The sequence below is a fragment of the Dictyostelium discoideum genome (genome assembly GCF_000004695.1).
Source record: "Dictyostelium discoideum AX4 chromosome 1 chromosome, whole genome shotgun sequence".
Classification (NCBI taxonomy): Eukaryota; Evosea; class Eumycetozoa; order Dictyosteliales; family Dictyosteliaceae; genus Dictyostelium; species Dictyostelium discoideum.
In genome coordinates this window covers 3,293,111-3,310,419 of record NC_007087.3, presented here as the reverse complement: position 1 = coordinate 3,310,419, position 17,309 = coordinate 3,293,111, and the positions used below count along the sequence as shown (strand labels likewise).

The window sequence follows — 17,309 nt, the reverse complement described above, 5'->3', positions numbered from 1 at the left end:
AGCACATCATCATATGGTTGGTCATCAACCACCTCCACAACTTCAATTCAATCCACAATTTTATTCACAACAAGGTCATCCACAATTACAACCACATCATCATATGGTACCACCACAATTACAACAAGTACCACCTGGTGTAAATGTACACACAATGAAACCACCAGGTTCTTTACAACCAGGTGGCGGTGGTGTCGTTCAACCACAAGGTATCGTTCAACCTCAAGGTATCGTACAGCCACAGGGCGGTGTAGTTCAACCATCTGCAGGCGGTGCTCCAAAAACAATGTATCAACAACAACAGCAACAACAACAACAAACTGGTCAACCTGGAGGTCCAATGGGTGTCCAAAGAGGTGGCCATCTACCACCACAACAACAACCACAACAACAACAACAACAACCACCACCACAATTCATTCAAGGTATTCCACCCGGTGCTAATTTAGTCATCTCAAATGGTCCACCCAATCAACCATTTGTATTCCAAGGTGCTCACCCACCTTATGCCGTACCACATCCTCAATACCCAATGCCACCCCAAGGTATTCAAGGTGGTAATAAAAGATTTTATCAACCACCACCACAAGGTTATCCTCAAGTGCAACCAATGATAATTCCACAACAAGGTCAAGTTGTATCTCAAAATTCACCACAACAAGATTCTCCTTCAAATCGTTTAAATCAACAAGTTCCACCTTATTCTTATATGACTCACCCACCAAGAGGTTACCATCCAAATGAAAATCAATATCATTAAAAAAAAAAAAAAAAAAAAAAAAAAAAATTATAATTAAAAAATAATAAATAAATAAATAATAATAAATAATAAATAAATTATAATATTAATAAAAATAAAAAATAATAATAGCACAAATAATAATAATAATAATAATAATAATAAAAATAATAATAATAATAATAATAATAATAATAATAATAATAATAATAATAATAATAATAATAATAATAATAATAATAAAAATAATAAAAATAAAAATAATAATAATACTGATAATAATAATAAAATAATAATAATAATAAATAAACAAATAATAATAAAATAATAATAATAATAATCAAATATCATTAAAAGTTCTGGAAAAAAAAAAATCTTCCCTCTCCCTAATAATTAATAAATAGTTTAATTTTATCACATCCGATTGTGATAATATATTTATTTTGAAAACAATTTAATCATCCATAGATTTTCTTTTTTTTTTTTTTTTTAATTTAATTTTAATTTTAATTTTAGAACATTTTTTAAGATTTTTTGTATTTCCATTTTTAGGAACAATGAGAAGGAATATATTTTAAAAAAATTTATTTGATTTAATTGGTAAAATTTAATCAAACATTTATACACCAAATAAATTAAAAATTTGTTAATTTAAAAATCATTTTGAGTTTTTTTATGGTTCAAATTTGGTAGATTCCTTTTTACAATATCCAAATTCCTTTTGAATTAAAAAAAATCAAATAATGGACCAGATTAAATAAAAAAATGTTAGATTAATTATTTTTTTATTTTTTTTTTTTTTTAATTTTTAAATTTTTAATTTTATTTATTAAAGGTAATTTTTTTGAGACTGTCCATATAAATAAAATAAAAAAATTGGACCTTTTATACCAAAATAAATTCTTAATTTTTTTTAATGGGATTTGGTCTAAAAAAGGCTATTTGAAAATAATTATTATTAAAAATAAAAAAGGAAGGGTGTTTTTTAAATTTTTTTTTTTTTTTTATTAATTTTCAAAGTACATAAGATTTTTTTCATTTTGTTTTTTTTTTTTATTTTTTTTTTTTTTCATAATCACATATAAATTTTGTTAATGAAAAGTTAATAGGTAGCAATGAATTCTAATAATTCAAATAGTATTAGACATATTTCATTAACAGAAAGATTAGTACTATCATGGAAAGGTAATATTTTCAGAAGAGCATTATCGTTGGCTGATGTTGATAATGATGGCGATAACGAATTAATAGTTGGTAGTTTGGAAGGAAATTTAGCAATTTTCAAGGGTATATCAGAGAAACCATGGAAAGTCGCCCATAATTTAGGTTCAATTAGTTGTATTGCTGTTGGTGATTTAGGTAATTGTGGTAGAAAATTAATAGTTGTCATTTCTTCTGAAGGTGTTTGTAATATATATGATATTTGTGAACAACAAGAATTGCAAGAACAACAACAATTACAACAATTACAACAATTACAACAACAACAACAACAACAACAACAACAACAACAACAACAACAACAACAACAACAACAACAACAACAACAACAACAACAACAACAACAACAACAACAAGATCAAATTCAACAAAAAGAAATTGATCCCAATAATAATAATAATAGTAATATTATTATTAATAATAATAATAATAATGAAATTGATAGTAATAGTAATGGTAATAATAATAATAATAATAATAATAATAATAATAATAATAATAGTAATAATAATAGTGGAAATAATTTAAATGATTCAACATCACATCAACAATTATTATCACCTAATAATATAATAGTTGATGAAAATTATACAGGTACTGTTGAAACATTATCAAATTCTTCTTCATCAATTAATCCAGCACCTTCAAATAATGATAATGCTGATTTAATAAGAAAATCCAATAATGGTGATGAAAATAATAATAATAATAATACAGTATCATTAAATAGTCCACTTGTTGATAGTCCTGATATTGTAACAAGTAATGTTGATCAACAAAATAATGAAAATGATATAAATTCATCTTCGTCATCTTCTCCAAATTTAATTTTATCTCCTAATAATAATAATAACAATAATAATAGCAACAATAATAATAATAGTAGCAATAATAATAATAATAATGGTAATAATAATAATAGTAGCAATAATAATAGTGCCAATAATAATAATAATAGTGAAGAAGGTAGTTTATTAATACCAATATTAACTCAAAGATTACCACCAAATGCAAGTTCAATTTTAATTGGAGATATAGATGATGATGGTCAAAATGAATTGATTATTGGTACCTATGATCATACTTTATTCTCTTTCTCTTTAATAAAAGATGCTAAAAATATAAATACAAGCCAAGATATTGAGATTAATAATAGTAATAATAATAATAATAATAATAATAATAATAATAATAATAATAATAATAATAATAATAATATTAATAATAATAATAGTAATAATAATAATAATAATAATAGTAATATTACTATCAATAGCAATATAAATAGTAATAATAATAATAATAATAATAATAATAATAATAATAATAATAATAATAATAATAATAATAATAATAATAATAATAATAATAATAATAATAATAATAATAATAATAATAATAGTGGTAATCAACAAGATCAATTGGTTGATTCTCAAGATAGTATTAATAATAGTAATAGTAAATTAGTATTAAATTTAAAGAATAAATGGCAATTACCAGGTCAAATTGGTTCATTGGTATTAGCGAAAGAGATGGGTGAGAATATATTAATCGTTGGTTTATGTGAAGGTACAAATTATATCATTTTAAATAAAAAAGGTGTTTTACATAAAGAAGGTACTAGTATAGATACATTTTACATTAAAAATAATAACAATAATAAAAATAATAATAGCAATAATAATTTCAATGGAGGTAATAGTGGTGGTGGTTTTCAAAATTCAAGTAGTGGAAATGATAGTAATTCAAATTCAATACCAGTATCAAATTCAATGGAAAGTACAAACTCATTCGCAACAAATGTAATTGATTCTCATAATAATAATAATAATAATAATAATAATAATAATAATAATAATAATAATATCAATAATAGTAATAATAATGGTGGTATTGTTGCAAGTAGAAAAAAGAGAACTGAAATCATTACAAATATTAGTTGTCCAATAACAATGAATGATGAAAATAATGATGAAAATAATAAAAGTAGTTTAGTTGCAATTGCAACATTAGATGGTGTTTTAAGATTACAAAGAATTGGAAAAGGTATAGTTTGGAGAATGGAAATTAATGAAATGGGTAGTGGTCAATTAATCTCTTTACAAGCTATTAGATTCCCAAGACAACAACAATCTCAACAACAATTGTTAAATAGTAGTAGTAATAGTAATAGTAGTAATGGTAGTGCAAATTTAAATAATAATAATAATAATGATGATTATATGGTTTGTTGTGGTTGGGATGGTTTAACATTAATTATGGATCCAAAGAAAAGAGACGTAATATCATATAAATTTGGAGATAGAGTTTGTGCATTCACATCTGGTTCTTATTCATTGAGTAAAGGTACAAGAAAGAATTGTTTTATTTATGTTACTTTTTTTGGTGAGATCATCATTTACCATGATGTAGCTTTAAATATTCAACCAGTTCAAAGTTTAACTTTTTCAACAAAAAAACAATGGAATGAATTTTCAAATCAAATTAAATCAATTGATAATGATGATGATGATAATAATAATAATAATATTATAAACAATATTAATAATAATAGTATTAATTCAAATACTTTAGAACAAATGGATACATATAGTTTATTATTATCACAAGATCTAAGTGTTTCAAATTTAAAAAATTATTTAGAATCTTTAAAAGTTAAATTAAATAAATAATTTTGGACACTCCTCCAAATACATATTCTACTTTTTTATTTTTTTTATTTTTATTTTTATTTGAAATTTCATTTTCAAATTAAATTTTTTATTATTAATTTTTTGAATTAAATTTTTTGAATTTTTTTTTTTAATTTTTTTCATTTATAATTAACACCAACACACTCAAAACAAAACATATTTAATAATAATAATAATAATAATAATAATAATAATAATAATAATAATAATAATAATAATAATAATAATAATAAAAAAAAAAAAAAAAAAAAAATTATTATAAAATTAATTTTATATTTATTTAAATTTATTTATAAACATATGTGTTGATTTTATAATAAAATGAATTTTCATAGTTATCAACATAATTATATTGGAGAGAATAAAAATTTAAATGAAAATGGAGAAGAAGATATTTATTGGGATGCTATAGCAGTGACAGCACCAAAATATGAACATGCTGAAGAGTTTTTAAAAGAATTACAAAATAGACAAAATGAAGGTATAATTTCAAAGAAAACATTTTTAATATCAATACCTGATCCATACATAAATACTGGTTATAGACCAATGAAAACAAAAAGAAGATCAAAATCACAAGAAGAAATTGATGATGAAGAAGAACAAGAGACATTTGGTGAAATTCCATTACAGTATCAATCAAGTAATAATAAAAATAAAAATGATAATAATAATAATAATAAAAATGAAAAACATAAAATATATCATAATCATGGTATTAAAAATAATATTGATGATAATGGTGATGAAATTGATGAAAATGAAGAGAATTTACATAAACCTCATTATACAAAAGTTGGAAGTGGATCATCAATGATAAATTCATTATTTGTAATAACTGAAAAGTTAAGTGCACTATCAGGTAAAAGTTATTTAGATGTTGATATTTTAAAGAATAAAAGAATTTTATTACTTTTAAATGGTGGTATACATCAACATGCACCATTAGTAAATTTATGTACAAAATCATTCTCAATGATGCCTTTAAAAAATATTGATATTATTAAACATCACCAGAATCAAAATAAACAACAACAAGATGGTCAAAATAAAAATGAAAAGTCAAATAAGAAATATGTCGGTGATGAACCAGTTTATCCAATTGATATTTTATTATCAAATTTAAATGATATTGTATTGAATTTACAATCAGGTTTTATGGTTTCAAGTACTGAATCTTTAATATTTTTCAATAGAGAAGATTCAAATCTAAAGAGTAAAACACTTTGGAAACAATCGGGTGTATCTGTGATCACAATGAATGTTGGCCCCGATTATTATACAAATCATGGTATGTGTAAAATTAATGAAGAGACTGGTGAAATCTTAGAGATTGCCTATAAGAAACCAAAGGAGTATTTACAAGTAAATGGATTCATTTCAAAGAATGATGATACTGCTTCAATTTATACTGGTATCATATTCTTTTGTGAGAAAACCACAGAGAAACTATTGTATCTTCATAATACATCACCATTGGATTCATGCACTTATTTGGGTGTTGACTCGGGTTCACAACTTTTAAAATTTGGTGTTTTCCCTGACATTCTATGTTCAATGACAAAGAATGAAACTTTTGAAAGTTATTTAAATCAACCTTATTTCTATGGTTCTCACAAATCGTTGGTTAGAAAGGCAAGAAAAGTGGTTTGGGATTCATTTAGAACAACACCAATTAGATCAATTAAAATTAAAGGAACCTATTATTATTTAAAGAATCCAACCGATTATTTAAATTTCATTAATTCAAATATTGGTGTTGGTGCAAGTGGTGAAAAAAGTATAATTTCAAAAAAGATGCATTCATTCATTGATTGTCAAGATTCGGTTAAAGGTATCATTGTAAATAGTATTCTTATGGGTAAAGGTAAATCATTTGATACCACAGTGATCTATGATTCTATACTCACTGGTAATTGGTCAATTGGTGAACGTTCAATTGTTTTCGGTGTAAAATCATTGTTTGAAACTTTTCATATTCATTCAAATATGATGGTAAATGAAATTCGTTTAAAATCAATTAAAATCAAACATTCAATCTCTGAATCACCAAAAGCATTAATAGTATTAGGCATTGAAGATGATTTAAACTCTTTCTATAATGATCCAACTGCGAGAATTGCAAATAGAAATTGGGAAGAATTCTTACTATCAAGTGGTGTATCACCCGATGAACTTTGGTCAAAAGGTGTACCTAAAATACTTAGAACTGCAAGACTTTTTCCAATTATTGTCAATGATCAAGATGAAAAAATGTATGAAGCTTCACTTTGGATTCAAAATAAAGAATCACCACCATTATCTGTAATTGGTCGTTGGAGATCTTCAAAACGTATCTCTGTTGCTGATATCATTGGTGAATCTTATCTATTAGATTATACTCAATTAGAAGTTAAACAACAAGTTCAACAATTAAGTGAAAATAAAGTTGGTGATGGTGTTTTAATTGTTGAAAATTCAAATTCAAACAATTGTAATAATAATAATAATAATAATATTAATAATAATAATAATAATATTAATAATAATATTAATAATAATAATGATAATGATAATAATATTGATATTAATAATAATAATAATAATAATAATAATAATAATAATAATAATAATAATAATAATAATTTAAATAATAGTAATGAAAATTGTTATAGTTTTAATACAAATAATTTAGTTGATAATATAATTTCAAATTCAGAAAGAATTAAACCATGTACAACATCATTTACAACAGGAGCATCAGAATATTCAAGTAAATGGATGATTGAAGGTGATATTGAAGCAGGATTTAAGTGGAGAAGAGAGATATCATTTCAAGTTGATTCAATGGAAATTGAACATATATTAGTTCAAGGTATTGATCAATCGATTTTACCATTTGTAAAGAAATGGTCAGAATGTAATATTCCATTAAGTAAAGCATTGGAAACATTGGATCGAATTTCATTATCATGTCCATTACAATATACTGGTAGATTATTATCATGTATCTCTGATACATTGGCAATCTATGTTAATAATCAAGGTGGTTTACGTTCTGGTCCAGCTAGAAATAGTCAATTTGAAAAGTCATTCAATTATTTTAGAAATCATGATGAAAGAAAAGGTTTCCTCTCTTTGATAAAGGAACGTAGAAAATGGTTAACCTCTTATGAAAGCATGATACGTGTTGCTAGACATTATGAAGGTGCTGGTCAAATCGTTATTAAAAATATAGTTGATACTTGTCCAACTGAATTGAAACCATTAGATCCATCAAATAGTCCAACGACAACAACAACAACAACAAAAGATTGGATTTGTGTTTCTTTACCAGTTAGAATCGATTTAGCAGGTGGTTGGACAGATACACCTCCAATTTGTTATGAACATGGTGGTGTGGTTTTAAATGCTGCAATTCGTATTCGTGGTAAGAAATCAATTGAAGCACGTGTTAGAAGATTGGATGAACCAGTGTTAATATTTCGTGTTGGTCAAACTGGTGATTCAATCATTTGTCGTTCATTAAATGATCTAATGGATTATGATCAACCACATGCTCCTGGATCATTGTTAAAATCATGTTTCCTTCAATTGGGTTTAATCGATTATGGTGATGGCATTAATTTCAATAATGTCAGTTCTGTCGATGGTAGAAAAGCAAAAACTATTACAACCTCAACCACTACAGCATGTGTTGTAGTTTGTAAAACTTTGAAACAACAATTGGAGAGTTTAGGTGGTGGTATGGAAGTAACCTCAAGTTCAGATTTACCAACTGGTTCAGGTTTAGGCACTTCAAGTATATTGGCAGCTGGTCTTATAACTGCAATGGCCTATGCTTATGGTTATAAATACTCTGATCAACATTTATTCCATGCTGTGCTAAAAGTTGAACAAATGTTAACAACTGGTGGTGGTTGGCAAGATCAAATTGGTGGTGTTTTAGGTGGCTTCAAAGAGGGTTCCTGTACAAGATTCCATAGCAAATCAGATAAAATCATGGTAACTGCCAATCAATTACCAATGTCGGATCAAACCATTCAAACCATAAATGATCATTTATTATTAATTTACACTGGTAGAACAAGATTGGCAAGAGATCTTTTACAAGATGTAATTAGAAGATGGTATGCTAAAACTCAAGAGATTCTCTCAAATACTGAAGCACTCATTCAAACCACTAAAACAATGAAGGAAGCTTTAATTAGAGGTGATATCAAAGAGATTGGTTCCTGTTTATTACAATATTGGAATCAAAAGAAAGCCATGGCTGTTGGTTCTGAACCAACAAGGATAGTTCAAATATTTAACCTTGTCAAAGATTATACTTATGGTTATTCTTTGGCTGGTGCTGGTGGTGGTGGATTCATGATTTTAATCACCAAAGATCATTGTACTGTAACAAAAAATAAATTACAAGAGATTATTGGAAAAGTTGATGGTTTAGAATCTGTTGAAATTTTTGATACTGAAATAGATACAAATGGTTTAGAAATTTCAATTGAAAAACATGTTGAATATTTACAAGTACCACCAATGAATGTTACAAATTAAAAAAAAAAAAATAATAATAATAATAAATAAAAATAAAAATAAAAATAAAAATAAAAAACCATTCTTAAAACCATTCTTATAATAATTGTTGTAAAAAAATATCAATTATAAAAAAAAAAATAAAAAGAAAAAAAATAAAAGAAAAAAAACAGTTGTAAAATAAATTATTGTTATTATTTATATTTAAAATTTCATGGAATGGGGAGTTTGAAATAAATAGGTTAACTGATATATCTCATAAAAGTATTGAGTATCTAGTTTAATTTTTATATATATTTATTTATATATATAATATATTAACCAAGATTGGGAACATCAATTAAAAACGGTGGTTCTAATTTTGGTCTCAATAAAATAAAAAAGGAAAATAATATTTTTAAATAAAAAAAATAATAATATTAAATATAGAAAAAAATTACCAAAAAAAAATATAACACCATCCCATTTATTTTTTTTTATTAATAAAGTCAAAAAATATAATTATATAAAAAAAAAAAAAAAATAAAAAAAAATAAAAAAAATAACCAGAGGGTGTTAAATTCGAATCTATTGTATGATTAATCATTAAACACACACAATATTTAATGAGAAAAAGTAATGTTGAAACACACCTACTATCATGAGTATGGTTATTTTTCAATTTTTTACAATCCACCAGCAATAAAAAGAAAATTTTTGTGTGTGGGAGTGGGTGAAATGTACAAATAAAAGGTGAGTGTGTGAATTTTTTGTGTGGGAGTGACAAAATAATTTAAAAAATAAATATATATATTCATAAATAAAAATAGTATTTTAAATATATTATAATTTGTTTTTTTTTATTTATTTTTTTAATTGTTTTTTTTTAATATTTTTTAGTTATTAAATTTTTTTTTTTTTTTTTTTTTATATAATTTTTAATTATTTTTTAATTATATTTTTTAATTCTTAATTTTTTAATTAATTAAAAAATATTTTAGTAATTTTAACATTTTTTAATATAAAGTAAATTTTAAATAAATAATAATAAGGGAAAAAAAAAAAAAAAAAAAAAATGACAATTATTAGTAAGTTAATTTTAAATCGCACAATATCAAATCTAAAAAAAAAAAAAAAAAAAAATATTGTTTTTAATCTTAATCAATTTTTTAAATAATAATAATAATTTATAATAATAATTATTTTTTTATGTTTTACATTTTTATCGATTTTATCTATTTTATTATTATATTTGATCGATAATTAATTAATATAATTTGATTTTATTTTGATATTAATTTTATATAGTTGAACATAAATCTATAGATTTAAAAAATGATGACTCTATAATAGAAATTAATTTAAAAAATATAACTGAAAGTGATGACAATGTTGGCTGTGCAAATGACGATGCATCGACATCAAATAGTAATTTTAATCATAACTCAATATCAGATGAATCAAATAATATAATTAAAAATAATGAAACAATTAGTAATATGGAAAAATGTAATAGTGAAAAATATAAAAAAAATTATGATATGTTTACAAATGATTGGACATACAACCAAAAGATACCAGGACGTCCATATTATTTATTCGAAACTGATGAATTATCTAAATTTAAAAAAGATAAACCATGGTGGTAAAAAAAGCATAAATAAAAAAATAATAATAAAAAAACAATATAATAATAAAAAATTAAAAATCTATATGTAAATAAAAAAAAAAAAAAAAAAAAAAAAAAAAAAAAAAAAAAAAAAAAAAAAATTGATTAGAAAAAAAACAATTTTTAATAATAAATAAATAAATTACCCAAAAATCTTTTAAAATCTTTTAAAAATAAAAATCTTATCATATTAATTTTTTTATTTTTTAAAAAAAAAAAAAAAAAAAAAAAAGTAAAGAAATTAATATTTTTAATTTCCAAAAGAAATTAAAATTGTTAAATTATCATAAAAAGTAATTATTAATACCATTAAAATCTTTTTCCTTGCTCTTATATTTTGATTTTTATTAGACAAAAAAAAAATCTTTTATGGTGTATCATAAAATAAAATAAGATTTAAGAGATTATTAGGTTATATTTTAATGTTTATTTTTAATAAAAAAAAAAATTGATTTTTTGTTTTAAAAAAAAAAACTAATCTGAAAAAAAAAAAAAATATTTTAAAAAAAAAAAAAATGATAGATGACGAGAAATATCTAATAATCAAATTTCATTGAATTTTAAACCAAACTTGGGGAAAAAATATTAATTAGTTTAAAAAAATTCAATTTACAAACTATAAATTTGTAATTTCATTTTATAAGACTTTAAAATAAAAAAAAAAAGAAAAAAAAAAAGATATTTTCAAAATTGTAAACTAAATTATAATAATAAAAAAAAAAAAAAAAAAAAAACCAAAACCAAAACAAAAATAATTAAAACAAAAAAATTAAAAGTCTTACAAAATGACAATAACAATATGAAAATATTTAAAATCAATGTTAATTTTAATGTAATTTTCATTTTTGATATTTTATTTGAAATAATTGGGAGTTTAATGAGGTGTTTATTTTTTTTTTTTACCATAAAAACAATTTTTTTTTAAAAAAAAATGGATAAAATGATTTTAAATCGATATTTTTATGGAGTTTATTTTAAATTTCTTTTATTTGTTGTTGTTCACATAATGTTTTTTGAGGTTGTTCTATAATTTGTTATTCAAGCATATAATAACAAAAAAAAACCACACCCACTCTCCCCCCACTGGCTTTATTATAACTATTATCAAAATAATTCTTTTTTTTTTTTTTTGTTATTTTGCCTTACAAATATAATTTAAATCTACCTCTTTAATGTTTGAAAAAGTATGAATGATATCACCCACTATCATATTGCGGTGAAAAAAAAAAAAAAATATAATAAAATTAATAATAATAATAATAATTTTTAAACGATAATTTAAGATTTGTTATTTTACATGTATTTGTTTTTTTTTTTTTGGTGAAAAGAGAGAATGTGTTTGTTGGTGAGATATTTTTTTATGTATGTATGTGTGTGTTTTTTTTTGTGGGTTGTTAATGTATGAAGTGTATTGGTATAAATATTATATTTAAAAAAAATAAAATATATATATAAACATATTAAATACAATATAAAATATATTTTAAAAATATATATATTTAAAATAAGTGTGTGTGTGTGTGTGTGTGTGTGTGTGTGTGTGTGTGTGTGTATGTGTATGTATGTGTGGTGTTGGTGTTATGTTTTGGGGGTTGGTGTGTTTAAGGGGTTGTGTTAATGTTAATTATTAAAAAAGGAAAGTTGTTTGTACAAGTTCAAATCATAAATCAAATAATATTAATGTTAATAATAAAAATAATAATAATAATAATGAATTTAACCCTAAAGAAGTTATGTATAACAAATAAATATAATTTATTTATATATTAATTTTTTTTATTTTATTTTTATTTTATTTTTTTTTAAAAAAAAAAAAAAAAAAAAAAAAAAAAATTTTATCATAAACAATCAACTATTTAAAGTTTATTTTTTTCAATACAATGATCATTAAAACAAAATAAAATAATAATAATAAAATAAAAGATAAAATATTTTTTTAAAAAAACTATAAAATTATAATTAATAAAATGGCAATTTTTGGTAAGATTTAATTAAACTTTTTTTTTTTTTTTTTTTTTATTTTTGAAAAATCTGTATAATAATTTTACTTAATACTAATTACTATTTTTTTTTTTTTCCTTTATTTTAGCATCTTTAAAATCAATCTATAATTTTAATAAATCAAATATCGATAATAAAAACATATTTAATTCAAATAGTTTTAATTCAAACAATGGAATTAATAAAATTTCTAGATTACCACCAGGATATTTCGATTCTACTAGTTTCCCAACAAAAGGATATGTACTTCAATACCCAGATGGAATCCCAACAACTTGTTAAATCGAAAATCATTAACAAACTTTATTAAATATTCGAGAAAAAAAAAAAAAAAAGCGACCACTGTAAATAATATTATTTAAGTAATATTTATTTAACTCAAATTAATAATCCTATGTAAACTATAAAAAAAAAAAAAAAAAAAAAAAAAAAATTTAAAAAATAAAAAATGTACTTTTAAAATTGTTAAATATTATACAAGTTATAATATTTGACCGAACACATAAAAAAAAAAAAAAAAATGATTATTAATTTGTAATTTAATTTTACTTATTTTTAATTTTGTTGTAATAATAGTTGGGGAAAAAAGGTGCGTGTTGTAATTTAATACTATGTTTTTTTTTTTTTTTTTTTTTTTTATTTTACACCTTTATCCCTATCAAGGAATTAAGGTGTAAAATTAATTAATAATTTTTTTTATTTGATTTTATATAATATTAAATTATTGTGTTTAGAAAAGAAAAAAAAAAAAAATTTTTTTGTTTTTGTAAAAATTTAATTTAATATATTACTATTTATCAAATAGTAAATGAATTTGTAAATTTAGAAAAATCATATGATTGGGGAATTTATATATATATATTTTTTTTTTTTAATAAAATTTTGTTTTTGTTTAGTTTATTTATTTCTAATTTTAATACTTTTTTTTTTTTCTTTATTTTTAATTTATTTTAATTAAAATATTTTATTTTATTTAACTAATATATGTTTAAACAAATAAATATTTAAGAATAAAACCTAAAACTAAAACTGAAACTACAGCAACTAAATTCATTATTAAAGATGATGAGATTATAGAAAGATCTTTTTCGGATGTGGTGGTGGTTGATTTGTTGGTTTGTTTATTTGTTGAATTGACTATATTATCATTATTATTTTTTAATGTATTTGAAGTAGATGATTTTGAAACCTTCTTAGTATTATTTTCTTTTGATATATTATTAGTGTTATTATTGTTGTTATTATTATTATTTTCTTTTTTATTTTCTTTTAATTGATTTTCTTTTTTATTTTCTTTTGGTTGAATATCTTTTTTAACTTCTTTAGTAATATTTTTAATTGGTTGTGATGGTTTTATTGGTGATGGGTAATCTAATGGTTCTTCAACTAATAAATTTCTAATTAATAAATTATCTTTTGGACCTTTGTTTAGGAGTGATGGTGATGTTTCATCTTTTTCTTTCTTATCAACTAATTGTTTAGCTGTCTTTGGTTTCTTTTCAATTGAAATCCATTCATCTTTTTCAACTTTTGTTTGGACATTTACGCTTGATATAGTTTCTACTTTTTTATTCTCTTTAATTGATAATACACCAGATTTAACTTCACTTTCAACTGTTGCTACAACAGTGGCAGTAGGGGTAATGGCTGTTGTATTGGTAGGGGAGGTGGTAGTAGTGGTGGTGGTGACAGTAGTTGCTGTGTTGGTGGAGATAGGTGCAGCAGTTGGAGTTGGAATTGTAACTTCAGTTGCAACTGGAGCAACAATAACTGTTGTTGGTTCAGGTTGAGAAGCGATTAAATCAGCGATACTAGTTGGACTACCCCATGATGAAACTGTTGTTTTGGTTTGTTTGTATGATTTATCTTTCTTTACAACTTTAGAAAAGGTATCAACTTGAGTTGGTGTTGAGGTTGAAGCTGTTGTTTGAGTTGGAGTTGGGGTTGGAGTTGGGGTTGGAGTTGGTGTTGGAGTTGGGGTTGGTTCAATAGTTTTCTTTGGTACTTTAGTTGGTACTTGAGTTTGTTGAACAACAGTAATTGGTGTTGGTTCTTCCCAGAATGATTCAGTTGGTTGTGATTGTAATACTTCTTTTGAATTTACTCTTTTTATTGGTTTTTCTTGTAAAACTTCTTTTGAACTTACTCTCTTAATTGGTTTTTCTTGTGATTGAGAAGAATCTTTCTTTTCTGTGATTACTACAGTTGGTGCTTTATTTTCTTTTTCTTTCTTTTCTGTTTTTCCTTTCTTTTCTTTATTTTCAGTTGTGACGACTGGTGGAGGAGTAATAGTGGTGGTGGAAGCAGCTACAGCAGCACCATCAACATTATTTAATGATTGTTTATCTTCAACAACCTCTTGTTTAACTAATAATTTACCAGTTGCCCATGCATTTGCGCCAGTTGGAATTTCAATATTTGTATTAATCATTGGAGTTGGTGTATTTGATGATTTAGTGGTATTATTATTATTATTATTGGATGGTGTGGTTGTTGGTTGTTCAATTTTACTATTACCCCATGCATTTGAATAAGCTGATTTTGATTCTTTCTTTTCAATAATTTTTTCTTTTTCTTTTTCTTTTTCTTTTTCTTTTTCTTTTTCTTTTTCTTTTTCTTTTTCATTTTCTTTTTCGTCTTCTTTTACAACTAATGGTTGTTCATCGAGTTGTTTTTGAGATTCTTCAACTTTTGGTTGACCTAATAAAATACCAGTTGACCATGCATTAACACCAGATGGAATTTCAGGAATTGGTTCAGATTGTTCATTTTCTATATTATCTGAATTATTATTATTTTCATTATTGTTGCTATTGTTATTATTATTATTATTGTTATTATTTATTATATTATTTGAATCATTTATTATATCAGGTGATTCTTTTCTTTCTTCAGTGTTTACAGTATATGGTGAAGATTTCTTTGGTTTAGTATTTGTGTTAATAATATTTAATGATTTATCTGGTTTATTATTCTCTGGTAATACCCATTGCTTTTCATATGCACCTGAAAAAGTTGGATGTACTGATAATAGTGTATTGACTGGTTTAATTGTGAATCCATGTTCATCTCTTTTCTTATTCTTATTTATTTGTTTAGTATTTGGATCTTTATTCTTATTCATATCGAGTGCTGTTTTATGTGGTGAAAACTTTGAATATTTAACAAATAATATATTTTGGAATACATCTCTAATTGATTGAACTTTATCATTCTCTGAACTATTATTCCATAAATGAATACTTGCACCCCAACTTCTAATTGATAAAACAATACCATTCTTTTTTTTTTGAAATTAATAAATATATAAAATAAAAAAAAATAAAAAAAAATAAAAAAAAAAGTTTTTATTAATATTTGAAAATAAAAAAATAAAAAAGGGGATAGTAGGAAAGGAAGGAAATGAGTGGTGTAAAAGGTAGAAAAGAGATGAAGAAAGGGAGGGGGTAGGGTGAGATTAGAAATATGTTACATACTGATTGTTCATAATTTTCGAATGTGCTAAAAACAATTGTTGTGAATAAAGTGAACCATGCATTTAATAAAAAATTGAAGTCGCCATTATCTTTAAGATAATTTATAGTCTATAATAGTTGTAATATTAAAGAAGAGAAAAAAAGTTAGCGATTTTTTTTTTTTTTTTTTTTTTATTTTTTGAACTTACAATTTTACCACCATCTTTATTTTTTGGATCTTCCCAAGCTGGTTCAATACCTTCTTTGAAAATACTTATATTACCAATTACATCTAATGGTGTTTTTAAACTTTCCCACATATTTTTGAATTGCTACGAGAAAGGACAGAGGAGAGAAAAAAAAAAAAAAGTAAATAATTAGTATAAGCAAAAATTAATAAAATTAAAAAAAAAATAAATTACCTTTAAAGAATTAAAAGAACCAATTTTTTCAACATTTTGAAGATATTCATTATTTTCTCCTTCTTGTGGGGAATTCTTTTTTGTGTCGTACCAAAGAATCCAATTCTCTGGTAATGTTTCTTCTGAATTAAATTTGTTTACATCAAATTGAATTTCAATATGTTGTGAAGGTGGTGCTTTATTTGTTGCCTCTGAACTTGTTCTAAGTGGTGGTACATAAATACCTCCTGTTGTTGAAGAAGAAGCGGATGTTGCTGCTGTACTAGTTTCAACTTTGTTGTTTACTTTATTTTCTTTTTCAATAACTGCTGTTGTTGTTGGTGCTGTTGTTTCTACTGTTAAATCTTTTTTAACAGTTGTATTTGTTTCTTCTTCATCTGATTCATCTAATAAGTTGAAATAGTTTACCATTTTTTTTTTTTTTTTCTTATTTATCCTTTTTCTAATAAAAATAAATTTTAACGTTTATATTGTTGGTATATGTGCAAATATATATATATATATGTGAGTATAGGTTAATATATAAACAATTTTAGTTTTTTATTTTTTGAGATTACAAAATAAAATTTTATTGGTATTTTTATTTTTTTTATTATTTTTTTTTTTTTGAGATAA

The 17,309-nt window shown here is 23.0% G+C and overlaps 7 protein-coding genes across 7 annotated transcripts in view; 5 read left to right on the top strand and 2 right to left on the bottom strand.

Moving 5' to 3' along the window:
• atxn2 (hypothetical protein) overlaps positions 1 to 760 on the top strand; it is a gene marked incomplete at both ends in the record, with an annotated part of 3,405 nt that extends 2,645 nt beyond the window's left edge. The window contains one exon of the mRNA XM_641092.1: positions 1 to 760. This exon is cut by the window's left edge and continues 1,724 nt beyond it. Within this exon, the coding sequence (XP_646184.1) occupies positions 1 to 760 (760 nt within the window).
• A 1,094-nt stretch (positions 761 to 1,854) lies between these two features.
• DDB_G0269680 (hypothetical protein) lies at positions 1,855 to 4,632 on the top strand (the record flags this gene model as incomplete). Its single annotated transcript, XM_641091.1, has 1 exon — positions 1,855 to 4,632. One exon carries the CDS (start codon positions 1,855 to 1,857, stop codon positions 4,630 to 4,632), a length of 2,778 nt encoding a protein of 925 aa, XP_646183.1.
• A 342-nt stretch (positions 4,633 to 4,974) lies between these two features.
• On the top strand, positions 4,975 to 9,189 carry DDB_G0269678 (hypothetical protein; the record flags this gene model as incomplete). The annotated part of the gene is made up of 1 exon (XM_641090.1): positions 4,975 to 9,189. The coding sequence occupies one exon, from the start codon at positions 4,975 to 4,977 to the stop codon at positions 9,187 to 9,189; it is 4,215 nt and encodes a 1,404-aa protein (XP_646182.1).
• Positions 9,190 to 10,222: 1,033 nt separating this feature from the next.
• On the top strand, positions 10,223 to 10,796 carry DDB_G0270610 (hypothetical protein; the record flags this gene model as incomplete). Its single annotated transcript, XM_641089.1, has 2 exons — positions 10,223 to 10,235; positions 10,456 to 10,796. 2 exons carry the CDS (start codon positions 10,223 to 10,225, stop codon positions 10,794 to 10,796), a joined length of 354 nt encoding a protein of 117 aa, XP_646181.1.
• A 657-nt stretch (positions 10,797 to 11,453) lies between these two features.
• Positions 11,454 to 11,659, bottom strand: DDB_G0270608 (hypothetical protein; the record flags this gene model as incomplete). Its single annotated transcript, XM_641088.1, has 2 exons — positions 11,454 to 11,513; positions 11,552 to 11,659. The coding sequence occupies 2 exons, from the start codon at positions 11,657 to 11,659 to the stop codon at positions 11,454 to 11,456; spliced, it is 168 nt and encodes a 55-aa protein (XP_646180.1).
• Positions 11,660 to 12,783: 1,124 nt separating this feature from the next.
• Positions 12,784 to 13,099, top strand: DDB_G0270912 (hypothetical protein; the record flags this gene model as incomplete). The annotated part of the gene is made up of 2 exons (XM_641087.1): positions 12,784 to 12,796; positions 12,906 to 13,099. 2 exons carry the CDS (start codon positions 12,784 to 12,786, stop codon positions 13,097 to 13,099), a joined length of 207 nt encoding a protein of 68 aa, XP_646179.1.
• Positions 13,100 to 13,805: 706 nt separating this feature from the next.
• DDB_G0270910 (eukaryotic translation initiation factor 4E family protein) lies at positions 13,806 to 17,105 on the bottom strand (the record flags this gene model as incomplete). The annotated part of the gene is made up of 4 exons (XM_001732902.1): positions 13,806 to 16,097; positions 16,294 to 16,401; positions 16,482 to 16,604; positions 16,695 to 17,105. The coding sequence occupies 4 exons, from the start codon at positions 17,103 to 17,105 to the stop codon at positions 13,806 to 13,808; spliced, it is 2,934 nt and encodes a 977-aa protein (XP_001732954.1).
• Positions 17,106 to 17,309: the final 204 nt, after the last annotated feature.